At 44.0% G+C, this 17,134-nt stretch overlaps 2 protein-coding genes across 5 annotated transcripts in view; both read left to right on the top strand.

Annotated features, from left to right (window-relative positions):
- The window catches only part of LOC147424310 (NAD(P)-binding Rossmann-fold superfamily protein), an 89,552-nt gene that overhangs the window by 60,921 nt on the left and 11,497 nt on the right, over positions 1-17,134 (top strand). For all 4 annotated transcript variants that reach the window (XM_086499925.1, XM_086499924.1, XM_086499923.1 and 1 more), the window contains 2 exons: positions 1,124-1,205; positions 1,283-1,364. In XM_086499925.1, the coding sequence (XP_086356051.1) occupies positions 1,124-1,205; positions 1,283-1,364 (164 nt within the window). The remainder of the gene's footprint in view (positions 1-1,123; positions 1,206-1,282; positions 1,365-17,134) is intronic.
- On the top strand, positions 12,687-13,325 carry LOC147424311 (uncharacterized). Its single transcript, XM_086500553.1, has one exon. It carries the CDS (start codon positions 12,687-12,689, stop codon positions 13,323-13,325), a length of 639 nt encoding a protein of 212 aa, XP_086356679.1.

Genomic DNA, 17,134 nt, shown 5'->3' on the forward strand with positions numbered 1-17,134 from the left:
ACTCACAAAGGTGCCAGAACACTTCCTAAGCTAACTAAACCCTTGTCATGAAGTAGCTTGTCCACATGCACATAGGGTTAGATGTGCATGTGACATCCCCTCCTTTTTAAAGTGAGGTACCAGTACCGAACTGTATGGCGTCGAGGGAGATCGCCAACAACGTCTGGATGAATCCTGGGAAGGACTCTTCGCCGGTCCACTCTGATGTGTGGGTCGTGCGATACTTGAACTTCATAGAGGTTTGCAACGCTTGCTTCTTTGGGCAACACCGGAAGCGCACAAAGTCATCTGTGGCTGCGTCAAAGCTCCAACTTCGGCTATAGTCGTGGATCGACCTTCTTCAAGAATCTCCAAGGACGAAAATTCCTGAAACCACTTCTATATATATATATATATATATATATATATATATATATATAGAGAGAGAGAGAGAGAGAGAGAGAGAGAGAGAGAGAGAGAGAGAGAGAGAGAGAGAGAGAGAGAGAGAGAGAAATGAAATGTTATATTAACGTTTTCAAAAGGCCAAAGTGACCTATGAGACCAGAAATTTACAATGTGGTGGATCTGATACAAAGTCAGAGTCAGAGTAACAAGATGACAATAATGACAAAAATGAAATGACAAATGTCACAATAAAATACTATGGAATCCTAAACTACTAGGTGTGAACATCAGCTAGCTGGGATAGCTAGATCACAAGAGATCCAGCATCGGTCGCTGGCGGATCTCATCAATCTCCTCCATGGTCAGTAGTCTGACAGGGCGTCGTGCATGTTAAAGTGATCCGAATCCTCTGATGCAGCCTTCGTCGATGCTGTGTAGTCCTCTGCAGTCGTGGGCGTCTGGATCTTCCAAGCTCAGTCGCTCGGTCGATCAGTGTGCCTCTGGTGTGAGACGACGAGCTCTGCTGTGGTAGTAACTCCTCCGGGTGTCCAGTGGCAGCTCTAAAGAAATCTGTGAATTGTCTCTGGGACTGGCTAGCCTCTCCTCTCATCAGGCTCTCTCTGTGTCTGCGTAGCTCGAGCAAAAACAAACCCAAGCATCTCTGATCCTCGTACTGCATGACTCCAGAGAGAGAGAGAGAGAGAGAGAGAGAGAGTGACTTTTTCTCTGATAATTTTAGTGAGGAAGGGCTTCTTGCACTACAAAATGCAACTCATATGATTGCAACCATCCCCCCAGTAGCTGATTTTGATAAAGACCCGGTACATCTTTACAAAGAGCTCATGCTAAGTTACTCATATTTATCTTTTTGCTGAGCACCTTGTTTATGTTGCTATAGGTCTTATCAGTTTACAGGGAGCAAGTCTCTCAGATTTCTAGACACTTGAATTTGCATTGGATTGGCTATCTTTCTTCTACAGGTCAATTAATTTGTTTCAACTTGTCTTTCCCCCCCCCCCCCCCCCCCCCCCCCAAGTAATGTGATGAGGTCTTAGAAAGGGGACATCATGGCCAAAAATTCTATGCTCAATACTTCAGTCCTGAAGACTTTAACTGATAAAATAGAAAACACCTTATTTTGTCGTGAGGATGATATGTTGTCTAAATTTTCACCTTGCCTTTTCGACATCGAAATCATACACCCATATGGACCATTTTGTACATAGGCCAGTTTTCCATATGGCCATATTCAGAGGTTTGGTTGAATCTTTCTTTCTTTCTTCCTCAATTCTGCGATGTGCCTCACACAATGCTGATTTCCCTGGGTATTTTTCCTTCTCTACTAGCCTTGATTCTGTGATTAGCTGTGAAAACCCATGCTATTATTCCTAAGAATGCACGTGCAGCAGTCAAAGGGTGCATCGTTTTTCTTCGTATTACAGCTGTGTAACTACCACCTTCGCACCTAATTACAGTTCAGCCAGTATATTTATTCTAGCGAAGGTTAGTGGAAGCTAATCTTTGTGTCAAAAGCCTTGAAATTAAGTCTCTGGTGGTCCATCTCTTATACCTTCTCTATGCCTGGCTGACCATAGAAGGCCGAGACATTTTGTCGAAATACACGATGGGGTACCAATGCTTTGCAGCATTCATCTTTAGTTCTGAAAAGCGAAGGCTGTCCAATGCACCGCTGTCACTGAGGAACCATTCAATTTGACTTACTGTCTTCTTCAGAGTAGTTTGCATTCATTGACAGTCCGATGGCAAAGAGAGTTGGTGGTTCAATCTTTTGGTGGATTGATCTAGGATGCTACATCAAGAGTGGCACCATCCAAATTGCGTTATTGTCTTCTTCGGTTCATTTTGCAAGGGGGGTTTGAATTCTTTAAAAGTTGTGCGCGTTTATTGCCTGCCCAGTGGCTAAGAGGGCCAGGGTTTAGGGTTTTCTCTGATTGATACATATTGGGATGCCTGTTGCATGGAGAAATTGCCCTGCATGTTGATGAAAGTAACCGCCAAATAGCTGGGCACTTGTATGCATTTCTATATGGGAGATGCTTCCATGTCAAGGCATCCCTTGGTTGTTTAGGCACCGCCCAAATCCACTTGGCCTAGGCCTAGCGATCCTCTTTGGTTAGATTCTAGTCTCTTGCCAATGTGTGGCTGTATTATATGCATGCGATTAGCACTTTCGTGTGTGTGTGTGTGTGTGTGTGTACGGGTGCGTGTGTGATTGTCAAAGGCTCTGCATGGATGGGCATGTGGTGTATACAAGGTAAATGGGGTCTAAGGGGATACATGGACTGCGGATGGACCTCTGCTCTCTATAGTGCTCAATGCATGTCCATATGCTAGGATAGTACATTAGCATGAAAATGAAACCCTAGTCAATCCATCCTGTGGCAATGGGTGGCTGCATATGTCATATATAGGGGAGCCCTTTTGAGGGCTTGCATGATCTCTGTAGGCTCAGCCGTGTGCGTCACCACCTCTTCTAAAGGTGTTTCTGGTGTCTATTTTTGATGCTTGGATCAGCCTCTCAAGTCAATGGGTTGGTCTGTAAGCACGATCTCTTGATCATTGGCGTGCTCTAATCTTTTCTGTCCTAGTGGGGGTGATTGCCTGTTATCACCCCCTGGTGAGATGTCATTGTGTAGGTCCAAAGAAATCCGTGAGCTTGGTCTGCCTAATATGTTCTCTCCACTCTTGGCTATTGCGTTTGCTCTTGATGCTAGTACAGCTCAAACAAGAAGCGACCCATCCATCTCTGATTAGGGGTCATCTTCATTGATTGGAGGGAGAACTTTGTTCCACCTAATAATGAATAGAAGAGAGAGAGATGGCAGGGGTGAGAGCCAACAGGAGTTGATTTAGAATAGTGAGGAGAGACAGAGACAGACGCAACTGGGTAGACAGGGCACAGCTTGTTTGTTTTATAAGTCGAAGAAGCTGGGCCTGTCTGATATGATCTCTCCCAATCCCTGCCTGTAGCGTTTGCTCTTGATGCTGGTACATCTCAAGCAGAAAGCAGTCAAGCTGGTGCTGATCACACTGACTAGAGGAAAACCCAGTCCCACCATAGAAATAGGATAGAGAGAGAAATGACAGGGGTTAGAGGCTCAGAGCCAGCGGCAGTTGAGTCACAGTAAGCTAAGAGAGACAGAAGCACAGGTAGAAAGGAACAGGTGCAACCTGTTTGTGTTTATAGGAGGGTGGAGACATCAATGTCAGATAGTGGGGGTACCCTTTTGATAGACCACTGGATGTGAGTGTGCCTGTGCAGGAGTCAAAGGCTCCATTAGATTAGCTTGTTCAGCATTTTGAAGTTTCTATTGAAATTGACTGGCACTTCAAGTATAGGTAGTAGATAATTTTTAAAATACAACTCTAGACTGCAAGCAGTGCTCAAAAGGGAACACCCTCTGCTCGCATTAGAGACCACTCTCAGAATCTGACTACAACTGACAGCTGGTCTTGACTCTATAGGCCCTGATTACTAAGAGCAACTCAGGAGGCAACTGTTAAAAGCATCTTATCCTATAGATGTCACTTGTACACTCAGCTTCGCATGTAGGAGATGCTCCAAAAAGCATCCGTGACGTGGAACTGCCACTTCAGAAGCCTCGCGGCTGTATAACCTTGCCATGTCATCACATTTCTGTACCATAGTGCCACGTCAGCACGTGTATGCTGCTACAGCGCTCCATACAACTCTTTCTGACAAAGAAGAGTTGGTACAAGTAGATCTCTAGGGATGGTCGTGTGAGCCTCTCACCAGAAGGAAGTACAATGCTGTGAGAAAAGACAATGTGCAAATACTATCTGTACATCACGGTTGCATGAATGAAGAGTGAACAATGAACCACCGGGGAGGTGTGTAGTGCCGTGTCCCCTGATCCACACTGAAGAAAATTGAAGTATGAGCTCATTGCCCAAGAAAATGTCACAAATTGATGATGTGGCATGACCACTTGGCATGAAAGAGCGACCATATGGCCACTGGAAATCATGCGGAATTTCTGCCGTAAATCATGGGCTGACGTGCCAACCTTTTTTGTGAACGCAGTCGATAGTGAGAGCTTTCGAAATTTGGGCGCCTTGTTTTTAGTAGAGTTTTCTTTTGGGCGCCATGCTTTTGTATCAGTTGCTTTTGGACCACAGTGCCTATAATAAGTGCCCTGGGGGATCACTCTAGCAGATTCATTTGCAAAGCTTGCTCCTCGGCAATTGTACTTTGCGGATTACTAATATAAATAGAAGTACCGAAAGGGGCGCCAGACTTTGGGGCCAGTGCATCTAGAAGTGGACCTCTGCCACAACTACAAGTGTATCAGTCTCCAATTTTGTTTGTGTGTTTGTTGTAGACTCATCGCCTTTCTAATGGCTTGCCGGTTAGTATCAAAGCTTCAATCAATTCTTCTTCTATGGAGGATCCAGTTCGACTTTTTTCTGCACACCATGGTTTCTAATAGTGAATCTGACAAAGAACATGGAACTAACTTGGCGACAGGTCAACTACGACTTAGAGTAGGAAAGGCAGGCTGACAAATGTGAGTTAGAGGCTCAGCTTGATGGGACTCTGACCATCGATTCGAATCTGGCAGATTTGATAACGGCTGCAAGTTAAATTTTGTGCCAGTCTACTTTTGAAGTATACAAAGGATTCTCGGTATGCGAAACACATAGGGGATCAACCGCTGACCAAGTTTACAAGAGGTGACAGATTATCGAAAGAAATTCAACGCTACTGTGTGCAGCAGAAGCCTTTCAATAACATTCAACAACTTATTGACCATGCTTTGGCTAGTTATTCAATGCTCATAGGTTCCTTGATCTATGCTATGGATGAGCCAATGTCCAAAGTTGCCGAGAGAGACTCTTTAAAAAGGAAGAAGAAACGCAAGAAGTTTGTTCAGAATAAGAAATCCATAGCCCCTCAAAATGTCTGCTGAAAAAAGGGCAGAATATTACAAGCAAGGAATGTGCTATGGGTGTGGTGAAGTGGGCCATATTCTAGCAAAGTGCCGTAAGAAAGAGGAAAAGCTTGAAGGCAAACCGGAAACTTATAAAGTTGAGTAGCAAGCAAAGTAGGGAAAGACGAAAGCAGGACTTGTACCGAATTTCATGGGGACTCTTGGAGACCTCAAGATGAGAGTATATGAAGCTGAAGAGCATGGGTGGGGAAAAGTACAGGATCAAGAAGCCCTAATTTTCTTCAACAACGGAGCCAAGGCTAGCTTCGTTTCACTAGAGATGGCGGCTCTATTGGGAATCAAGCTTGAAGAGATGGGAACAGAGATGGACGCAATGTTAGCGGCACCTAGGGATGGAGTCGTTGTAACACGTGTCATTGGAAAACTTCACGTGCATTGTCGGGATTACAGTGGGGATGAGGCCTTTGGAAGGGTGTGATGTATTATTGGAGATGCATGGGCACCACAAAAACAGCGTCAATGTGGATTTTCGGGCTAGAAAATTTCATCTGAAGAATGCTAAGGATAGAGGTGTGATCATTGATGTATAACTTAAAGGCAAGTCGGTCCCTTTTATATCGGCTTGGGCCATTTCAAAATTAATGAAATCAATTCTTTTTGTCTCCTCAATCTCTCTAAATAGTATGATCAAAAAATAAAACTCGAGTTTGACAGAGTCAAAGTCAGAGCGTGAAGCTCTTGCCGATTGTTTCTTATAGGGTTTTCATGGCGAGTCACCCTTGCACGATCGGGGGATCATACGATAGAGTTGATATGTGGAAGTACTCCAAACTTTCAGCCGACCACTTTACAGAGCGAGGAGAGCTTAACAAGAAGAAATCACGAGCCAAGTGAAAGACCTTTGTAAAAGAGTTGATCCAGCACAATACTTCACCTTTTTGTTCTCCAGTATTACTTGTGTAGATTCTAGAAGAAAGACGGAGGACGTGAATCGACTTGATGGCTCTCCATAGGATTACCCTCAAGAACATGTTTCTAATACTGAGGATGGATGATATACACGATCGTTGACAGGGTTCTACTTGTTTCAATAGGATCAATCTTAAAAGTGGTTACCATCATATTAGATGACGGATTGCTCAAAGAGGTGTATACAAGACCGCGTTCAAGACATCCTTCCAATTGTATGAGTATTTGGTGATGCCTTTGAAGTTTGGTCTCACAAATGCTCTTGCAACGTTCAACAGGATGATGGACATGATCTTTCAAGAGGATAGACAATTTTCTGGCACATCCTTTGATGCCATTATTGTTTTCTTCAAATCTGAAGCAAAGGATTGAGAACGTCTTTTGTTAGCATGACACACATTCTACCAGAGATACATTGTTTGGGACACATTGTTTCATCCTATGGTTTTAGCATGCATCCAGCTAAAGTGGCAGCTATTCGTGATTGGCCTACATTGAGAAACATACATGGTATGCGAAGTTTTTTGGGCTTGTGCTCTTATTACAGGCAGTTCATCAAACAACTCACGGAGATTGCTTTCCCTTGCATATCTTGAGTTAGAAAGGGGTACCGACCACTTGCGCACCTTCACAGATTGCACCAGTTGAGAGACTCGAGCAAAAATTAACTACTTGAGGATCTTCACAGATTGCAGCATTTAAGAGATTCAAGAAAAAATCGACTACTGGGCTAGTGTCGATTTTATCATATTCAAAGAAAACTTTTGAGGTTTATTGTGATGCTTGTGGTAGTAGGTTGGGTGCATTTTAATGCAAGAGAGCCATGCCATAGCTTATGAGAGTCGAACATTGTCAAAAAACCAGAGAGGGTTGCACACATCTATGAAAAGGAGCTCTTAGCAGTTATTCATGCTTTGACTCAAGGGAGACATTACTTGCCCAGGGAAAACTTTACAGTGTACACTGATTATCAGAGTTTGAGATACAATATACTTCTTGTCTCAGTACAAATCAGAAAAACACACGAGATGGACGAACGTTCTATTGCAATTTCATTTTTAGATAGTGTATTTGAGAGAAAAGAAGAATGTGGTGGCAGATGTGTTCTCTCGTAAGCCACAAATATCTGCATTTACATTAGTGCATCCTCAGGAATTTGATGCAATGGGGGTGGGAAGCAATATGTTACAGATTAGGATATTTGATTTGAAAGACCATGTTATGTGTGACATGTGGTTTTTGGAAAAAGGTGTTGATTGAGTGTCAAAATCCTCCTTTTGTTGGGCACAAGAACATAGATGGAACACCAAAGGGTGCGGAGACTTACTTCTATTGGCCATAGCTCAAGAAGGATGTGGATGAGTTTGTTTGGGCTTGTTTGGCATGTTAGAAAGTGAAGTATGACAGGCACAAAAGTAACATGACTTCTATAACCAGTTTATCTTGGAGAACAATGTGTGAGAAAATGGGTATTATGCTCTAATTCTCTTCGTCATTGATGGACAATCAAAGATTACCAATTTTGTGGTATTAGACTTGTTGAAATGCTATATCTATGAAAATAAGTCTCAATTAGAGGAATATTTGCCATCCGTAGAGTTTGCTTACAATAACACTATTCATTTTTCGATGGGGAAGGCACCATTTGAGCATGTAGGGGGTGACAAATAGGTCTTGCCTATTTTGTGCACGAAGGACAAGATATTTCAAGAGGATCATTTTGTACAGGATCTGGGGACAACCTGTGTCCAGGTTAAGAGGCTCTACAAAAGTCTCAAGAAAGGCATAAGAAGGCAGCAAACAAGCATCGACGTGGCTTGCAGTTGAAGGAAGATGATTGGGCGCTTCTTAGGTTTAAGAAGGCATGCCTAAGAAAGGAGAAGGATAAGGAGCGGCTTTTTCCAAAGCTAAGTATGCAATACTATAGGCCCTTCCAGATTTCAGACAAGATAAATGATGTATCCTTCCGACCGAAGTTACCAAATACTTGGAAGATTCACAATGCATTTCATGGGAGTCTATCGAGACCTTTCAAGGGTGAAGTGCTAGAGGAAAGGGAGCCAAAGGAGAAACAAGAGGTAGAAGAAAGTGAACAGATTGGAATTTTATATACATGAACAGGATTTCACACATAAGGAAAGTGAAGGGTAACTAGTCCGCAGATATTTGGTCAAGTTTAGTAATTATCCAGCTCTTGATGCAAAGTGGATGGAGGAGGAGAACTTAGCAGAAATTCCTTAGATATTAAAGCTTTACCTTGAGGCTTTTGGTTTAGCTTGTAAAGTGTGAGCTTTGTCCTAGTGTCCTAAAGTACAAGTCAAGGAGAGGAAAGGTGGAATTATTCCACATACAATGGTGCAAGGCTGTACAGCTACTTAAAGATCATTTTATGAATGAATAAACATAAGTCTATTTTGCATTACATCTCTCTTGTTTATGGTGAGCTTGTGATGGCTTAGCAACAACTCAAGATCGTGTTTATGAGTCCAATTTAATTGATCTTGGAACCTAATTCGCTTGAGTGATAATCTAGCCAACACACACTCACTTGTGTGCACGATGTCTCTCTTTCATCCACCATAGCTAGCTTGATCCATTCCCATCAAGTGGTATATTAGAGCTAATATCATGATTAGCACATTCTAATCATCTCTAAGATCCTTGATTATTAGCCCTCTCTCTCTCTCTCTCTCTCTCTCTCTCTCTCTCTCTCTCTCTCTCTCTCTCTCTCTCTCGGACCACATTGAAGATGGCTACCTGGAACTGTAATGGGTCTATGAGGTTGGACGTGGGATCACTTGATTTGAGGAGAGTTTCAAAGACAAGGATATTGTGTTCTTCTCAGAGACTTAGCAGGCCCCTGGACAGGTAATGCCACATGTGGTGGGATACAGATGGGAAACAGCTCACAGGACAAATGCGAGATCTGAGCACGGGAGTAGAGGTTCCGGAGGAGTAGCAGTGCTATTCAGAGAGGAACTACAACCATTACTGCATATTGTACGAAGAGATGATCATGCTAGATATATGTGGGTGAGACTGAGACCTGACACAGGTCGATTCCTATATATTGCCATATGTTACTTTCCTTCCAGTACATCAATGTATGCCGCATCCAGAGGGCAGGCGCCTTTCTCTATCCTAGATGATGACATTTGGGAGTTTTCTAGGGATGGTGATATCATTCTCCTAGGGGACTTCAATGCCCGAACGGGCAACTCGCAGACAGTCTTCTACGACACTTTAGATGAGATGCTTAGAGAGCTGAATGTGGGTGAGTTGGGGCTTGACAGATGCTCAGATGACAGAGAGCAAACGGAGTATGGGAGATACCTCATGGAAATGACGACTACACATGGATTAGCCATACTTAATGGCTTACAGCGATTTCCTGGAGCAGCCGGTTTCACATGCTTTCCACATAGACATGGGGCCAGTACAGTGGATTATGTTATGACACAACCGAGCTTTATCCCCTGCATTCAGGATTTCACAGTGGGAGCCAGGCCCGTGGGCATAGCAGTAGACCATGCTCTCTTGACACTATCCGTTAAATTTCAGTATAGTACAACCCAGACATCAGGAGGCGGGTCACACACCCGCTATACATTTACTCCAGAGACTGATTTCATTTATTCAGAGGAGATCTGGGACCGTCTATTGGAAGGCACAGCTGGCACAAATGGTACAGGCCTCTCAGTGGAGGAGTGCACGACGCTATTGACTGAGACATTGCATGGGGCTGCATCAGTGGCATACCCACACACTCAGCCAGGCAAGAGACGACATTCTGGGAACATGCCCCAAAATAGTTGGTATGATGAAGAGTGCAGAGAGATGAGAGACCAGCTTCAAAGGGATCTTCTTTTAGGAGTCATCATTTACAGACAGTCTCGGATTGCTTTCCGACGCCTTGTGCGACGGAAGAAGCGAGCTTACCTAGCCCAAATGGAGCGAGACTTGTATCAGATGTTCTTGAGTAGGGACTCAGGAGAGGCATGGCGTCTCTTCCATGAGGACTCCCCTCCCCCAGTGATTACTTCACCTGAGGTGTGGGGCCAATATGCGACATCATTATATACGGTTCCTGGACAGGAACCCCTTCCAGACCCTACCAAGCCTTGCCCAGCTACGAGCACTTTCTTTACACCTGAGATGGTACAAAGGGCCATCGACAGAATGAAGACTGGGAAGGCATATGATCATGACGGTCTAGTATCGGAGCACTTTATACATGCCAGGGATATGCTGATGGAGGTTCTCGTAATGTTGTTCAATCGTGCCATGTGTGAGGGATTACCTGAGACTTGGAGATTGTCTAATATTGTGCCCATCTTCAAGGCTGGTGACCCTACAGGGCATGGGAACTACCGCACTATCATGGTTGGACACACATTGGCACGGTTGTATGCATCCATCCTGGAGCAACACTTGAGTAATTGGGCAGAGGGCGAGGGGGTACGAGCAAAGGGTCAAGCCGGCTTCAGGAGGGGTTTCTCCACTCTTGATCATATTTTGACACTCAGGGTCATCATTGAGGAGGGCAGAGCCAGTGTTACCAGGGAACGCCGGAACGGCGTTCCGGAGGGTCTTCATGGCCCGGAACGGCCAGACGTTCCGCAGGGGTTTTTGGTACCGGAACGGCCAGCCCGGAACGGCTCGGAACGGCCCGGAATGGCTGGGAATGGCAGATTTTCAGATTTTTGAGCTTTATCTTGTGAGGCTCCCCCTTCTTAAATGCCCTTCCCCCCACCCCTTACCTTCACAGTGCACACAAGCTCTCAAGGGTGAAAGCTCAAGCTCTACCCTCTCGAGTCTCGAGTCTTGACTCTCAAGCTCTAGCCTTGTTAGTCGGCAAGGCTCTCTCCCTCTCCCCCTCTCTCTCAAGCTCTCTCTCGAGTCGAGTCTCCCACTTTTAAGCTCTCTCTCTCTCTCTCTACGTCCCTCCCCCCTCAAGCTCTCAAGCCTATACGACATACGTTGGCCATAGTAAGGTTGAATGGTCTTCAAATCAAGTTTTCTGTGAGTATTAGAGTCAAAGGACTCTGACACTACTATATTTGAATCACACAGAGCTTAAAATTGCATTATTTGGGTGTTTTTATGCCTCCCGTTCCGCGCCGTTCCCGTTCCGGACCCCTCACCGTTCCCCCGTTCCGCGGGGGATCCCGTCGCTGTTCCCGTTCCGCGTTCCGGGTAACTATGGGCAGAGCACATGGGAGACGAATATATTGTAGCTTTGTGGACTTTCGTAAAGCATTTGACATGGTACCAAGAGCTCGATTGATGCGCAGACTACAGGAGATGGGGGTGCCCATAGAGGTGATTTGGGGGATTATGGCTTTGTACAGATCAGTGATGGGATGAGTACGCACTCCGGAAGGGGTATCTGATTTAGTTCACTCTACCATTGGAGTGAAACAGGGCTGCCCATTGTCTCCTACTCTATTTGGTATGTATGTTGATGAGGTGTCTGATTACATCGATAGAGAGGGTGACAGAGGTGCACAGTTGGCAGGGACGTGGATCCCATTGTTGCTATATGCTGATGATATTGTGCTGATATGTGACTCACCAGAAGGTATGCAACAACAGTTGGATGCACTATGCAATTTTGCAAAGGATAGTGGATTGTGTGTAAACCTATGTAAAACCAAGGTTATGGTGTTTAACACCACACCGCAATGGGTCAGGAGATCAGTACCCACTTTCAAATATGGTCAGGAGATTGTGGAGTATACAGATGCATACACTTACCTACGAGTAGTCTTTACTGGGCCGAGATTTTCCTTGAGAAGAGCAGCAGAGACTAGACTAACTAGAGCTGGTGCGGCTCTGGGAGGAATGGAGAGGATGTGTTCACAGGTTCAGTTCCACGAACCTAGGACAAAGTTATGGCTCTCTGATACTTTGGTTGCCTCTACTATGTTATATGGGGTGCAGGTTTGGGGACCTTCTATAGGCCAGGATGGGTGAAGGCATATGGAGAAGCCCCTGGTATCTATGATCTCTCGGCTGATTAGAGCCAAGGTTTCTGTACCGCATGATATCATTCGAGCGGAATTAGCTGCCCCCTTATGGAGATTGAGGCGCTCACAAGATCAGTCTCCTTTGTACACAGTCTGTGGGATACTACCAGAGACAGATATGCCAGGGTGGCTCTAGAGTCCTCCAGACAATTAGCTCTTAACAAATACATCAGGCTGGTATGCTCAGATGACATCATGGTTTTAGACACATGGTTTCACCATGGACAGGTTGCCTCCTTTTCAATACTCTCTTCAGGCACCCTTGAGGTCTCTGACACGGGTAGAGATTAATAGACTCATTCGTCAGGATTTGATCCAGTTGGACACGAGGAGGACATGGATAGAGCCGTTACAAGAGTTGGGCACAAAGATGGCTTTCTATAGAGAGCATTTTCTCCACCCCACGGGGGATGGGTTTGTAATTCGACCTAGCTATATGGACACGCATCTTTCGCATGGTTTGCGTTGTGCCATTGGCCAGATACGCACGTCCTCACATCAGCTCGAGATTGAGACTGGCAAATTCAGAGGGACCCCAACAAATAACAGAATATGCCGCTTATGTCATCTAGAGCCAGAGACAGAAGTACATTACATATGTCATTGCACAGTGTACTATGAGATACGAGGTCGTTTTCATTGTCTATTCAGAGAAGGTTTTGGGCCTCTATCTAGGGTCATGTGTTATGAGGATCAAAGATGTCTTGGGCTTTATCTACTTGAGTTACACAAGCATAGAGAAACCTTATTGAGGAGAGGTGAAGAGAGACATCCCCAGAGACAGATCACAGATTTCTTTACACTATATACTGTACACCCAGAAGAACAGACAAAGGAGCAACCAGCGACGGTGGAGAGGTCTACCCGCACTATTGGCATTCTCATAGACCGAGCATTGGAGCTAGGGAGATCTAGACCACCCCGAGGGAGGAGAGGAGCTACACAATTTCGAAGGAGGCTATGGCAAAGGATTCAAGCCATACTCTTTCATCGTCCAGAGTGCAGATAAAGATGGATCTCTACTCCCCTCCCATATTGTCTTCACATTGTACTGCTTAGTTTAGGATCCCGCAGTATTTATATTTTGTTATCCTAGTTTAATTTATTTTGTTAATCTTACTTTTTGTTAGTTTAGGATCCCGCAGTATTTATATTTTGTTATCCTAGTTTAATTTATTTTGTTAATCTGACTTTGTATCAGATACACCGCATTGTAACTTTCTGGTCTCATAGGTCACTTTGGCCTTTTGAAGACGTTAATATAACATTTCATTTCATTTCTCTCTCTCTCTCTCTCTCTCTCTCTCTCTCTCTCTCTCTCTCTCTCTCTCTCTCTTCTACTCTCCCTAGGCCTAATTAGAGCTTTAATGGTTATCTTGAGCATGTTCTTGAGTCTTGGAAGTCTTAGGCCACTACTCTTTGATCGTTAGTTGCCTAATTAGAATTACGCTTCATTAATTAGTGATCAGGGTTTCTAATTAAGCTCTAATTTTCATTAATAAATGTCATTTTAGCCATTTTAGGTGCATCTATTCCTTACCCTCCCCTCATCATTTTCTTTCTGTACCTACATCAGAGAAAGTCCCTGACATAAGCTTGCATTTGAGCTATCAAGCTCTGCATTTGAATGTCATTTGACCAAGATATGTGCTTGCAAAATCTCGGATTTCTCTGCTTATTTTGCAGGCCAATTTAATTTCACTTTGGGAGGAAAGGTCGCACACAAAAGATCACGTTGGGCAAGTGATTGGGGAGTTTGACCATTTCTATTTCGGGGGTGTGTGAAAAGGCCGCCCAAGCTCATGTAGTCACCCTTGGCATCTACTGGCAACACTCCAATCCGTATCTGTTGACGATTCAACGGCGGGCCCACCCGATCAATTTGCCCTGTGTGCAGCTCACACCGCCCGTGCTCCTTGCTATACTCATCGGCGATTCCTACAATTACCTCATGCCACAACAATTGCATCATCATCGTCGCTACCTCCTACCCGCCGCCCACTAGCTTCACAGTTCACTGCAACCGAGTGTAGCGCTTGCTTTGCTCTGGTGGCCTAGGTCGTCGTCACCTCCTTGAGACTCCCTCGTCATTGGCTACATGACACAAGAGGCCTGCATGCAGTTATTGTTCTTTTTTTTTTTTCATTTTTGAGCTTGAAAACTTAAAGTTCGTTTCCCATGGGCTCCATTCGAAATCTTAAGGCTTGTTTCCCACGTTGCTACTCCTACTCGACGCCCGTTCTTTATTCTCTACATACAAATTTGGCATGGCACAACCCAAAGCCTCCTCACGCTCAAGACCAAGGCCTCAAAGCATTCTTCGAAGGTTTCAAAGCAAAGCAACGGGCATCTTGCTACTTCCTACTGTGAAGAGTGGCTTCACCTCGATAAAGTAGTTTCATCAACAGTAAAGAGGAGCTTCACAAAAGGAGTGAGCTTTAGTAAAGGAACTTTCTCTCTCTCTTTCTCTCGCAATTAAAACTCTTAAATCTTGCAGCCAAGCACAATAATTTAAATAAATCATTTGTAAAGAAAATTTGTGCTCCTGTAAAGAGGTAGACACTGGCTAGGAGAGTCTCCTAAGCTAAGACTCCTCTATTAGCGCAATGGAAGAGAAGAGGCTTGGGAAATTTAACGGGGAGGGCTTTCATACTTGGCAAACCAAGTTGAAAGGCTACTTAATGAAAAACAGTTGTGGGGAATAGTCAAGCCAACGCTCATTGATCCAACATCTGCTACTGGTGCACAAGTTCTGACACGATCTGAGTGCACAAAGTCAAGCCAAGGACGAGCAGACATTAGGAATCATAATCATTGCACTACATGACATTTATGTACATTTTATTGATGATTGTGATACTTCATCAGCTGCATGGAAAGCACTAGAAAAAAAATTTGGAGCTAGGAAAAAGAAGAGCAAAGTAAGCTTAAAGAAAGATCTATACAAATTGCAAATGGAACATAATGAAGATGATGCAAGCTTGATCAATCGCCTCAAAAGCATGACACCACAACTAGCTTATGTAAACAGTGCAGTACCAGAGGAGGACAAAATTGCGGTTCTTCTAGCAGCCTTACCACCTAGCTTTGACTAGATCATGACCATCATTGTGGAGAAGGATCCAACACCAAATTTTCAAGATGTCATCAACTCTTTAATGTCCAAGGAGAAGAAGCAAGGGAGGAATGCTTCTTCAGGGGGGGGAGGAGCTTTTGCAGTTACCTCTAGCAGCAAAACTTGTTTCAAGTGTGGCAAAGAAGGGCACATAGCAAAGGACTATCTATCATTGACAGCATTTGCGGGAAGAAGGGCCACCTTCCTTCCAAGTGTTTCAAAAGGGACAAAGGCAACACCAACAGAAATCCAAGGCCCAAAGTGTATTTGGCAGAAAAAGACAAAGACGAAGATGAAGAAGAAGGCGGCAATAACCTTCTGGTCTACGACGACATTCTCTAGCTTTTTTTATTTTGCCTTTCCCTTTCAGTTGTATTTGTTTGGAGACAGCTTTGACTAGCTTGGTCTCAGTTTTATACATCTGTTCGAGGGGAGGTGTGTTTGAGTATCTCTTGGATTAGAGATAGCTTGTCTCCTGGATTGGGAATGGTCTCCTCGATTCGAGATGTTCTTTTTGCTCTTGGATTGGAGTGTGCCAAAGTTGTCAGTTTCTTCAGTTTCTTCCTAGTTCAAACCTCAAGGGGAGCATTGTAAAGTGTGAGCTTTGTCCTAGTGTCCTAAAGTACAAGTCAAGGAGAGGAAAGGTGGAATTATCCCACATACAGTGGTGTGAAGCGGTAGAGCTACTTAAAGCTCATTTCATAAATGAATAAACACAAGTCTATTTTGCATTACATCTCTCTTGTTTATGGTGAGCTTGTGATGGCTTAGCAACAACTCAAAATCGTGTTTATGAGTCCAAGTTAATTGATCTTGGAACCTAATTCGTTTGAGTGATAATCTAGCCAACACACTCACTTGTGTGCACGCTGTCTCTCTTTCATCCACCATAGCTTGCCTGATCCATTCCCATCATAGCTCTAAGTATTCTAACAATGCACTTCGAATCAACAAGTTGAATTTGGTGCGGTTATGTGCTGCACAAGAGGAGAGTCACTCCATTCCTTTGTCACGGATCCTAGAAAGGAATAGAGACAACTATTTTTTCTTTGACATTTTGGGGGTATTGACTAGCTGACATTGCTTTGTTGAGTGACTTTATGATATTTGACCATGAAATTGTCCATAAAAAACTGAATTATTCATGTACTCTTAGAATTGTCTCTTTGCCTCAATATGTGTGTAAGATGAAATGTCTGCAACATTTTGTCTAAGGTTCGCTTGAGAGGTGACATGAATCTAGAATTGACAAGATTTAGTAGATCAAGACATCCTTTAGAGATGAATGTGATCTTGATGTGATTGCTAAACAAGTCATAATGATCGCGATTCGTGTCTTAAGTTCTTGAAGGGAAATATGATCAGAATGTATTCGTGATGGTCTATTGATTAAGTGTCTTTGTGCTAGTGCATGGTTTTGAGTGGTCAAATGCATGTATGCATAGAGTCGGTGTCTACTAAATTGGTTTCTTGTCCATTGTCTATTTTGCCAATCAAGGGCGATTACTCTTTTCTTCTTTTAAGGGCGGGCATGCCACAAAATGATGAGGTAGCATGACCACTTGGCAAGACAACAACACAACCACCCGAAAATGACGTCGGAATTTTTGTTGTGATTCACACAATGAACTGCAGATTGATGTAGCAATCTGTCGCAATTTGAATCTAATCATAGGTGCACTCTTTGGATCTAAGAAAGGTTT

This window comes from Adiantum capillus-veneris, chromosome 25 (assembly GCF_014529385.1).
Source record: "Adiantum capillus-veneris isolate H3 chromosome 25, ASM1452938v2, whole genome shotgun sequence".
Classification (NCBI taxonomy): Eukaryota; Viridiplantae; Streptophyta; class Polypodiopsida; order Polypodiales; family Pteridaceae; genus Adiantum; species Adiantum capillus-veneris.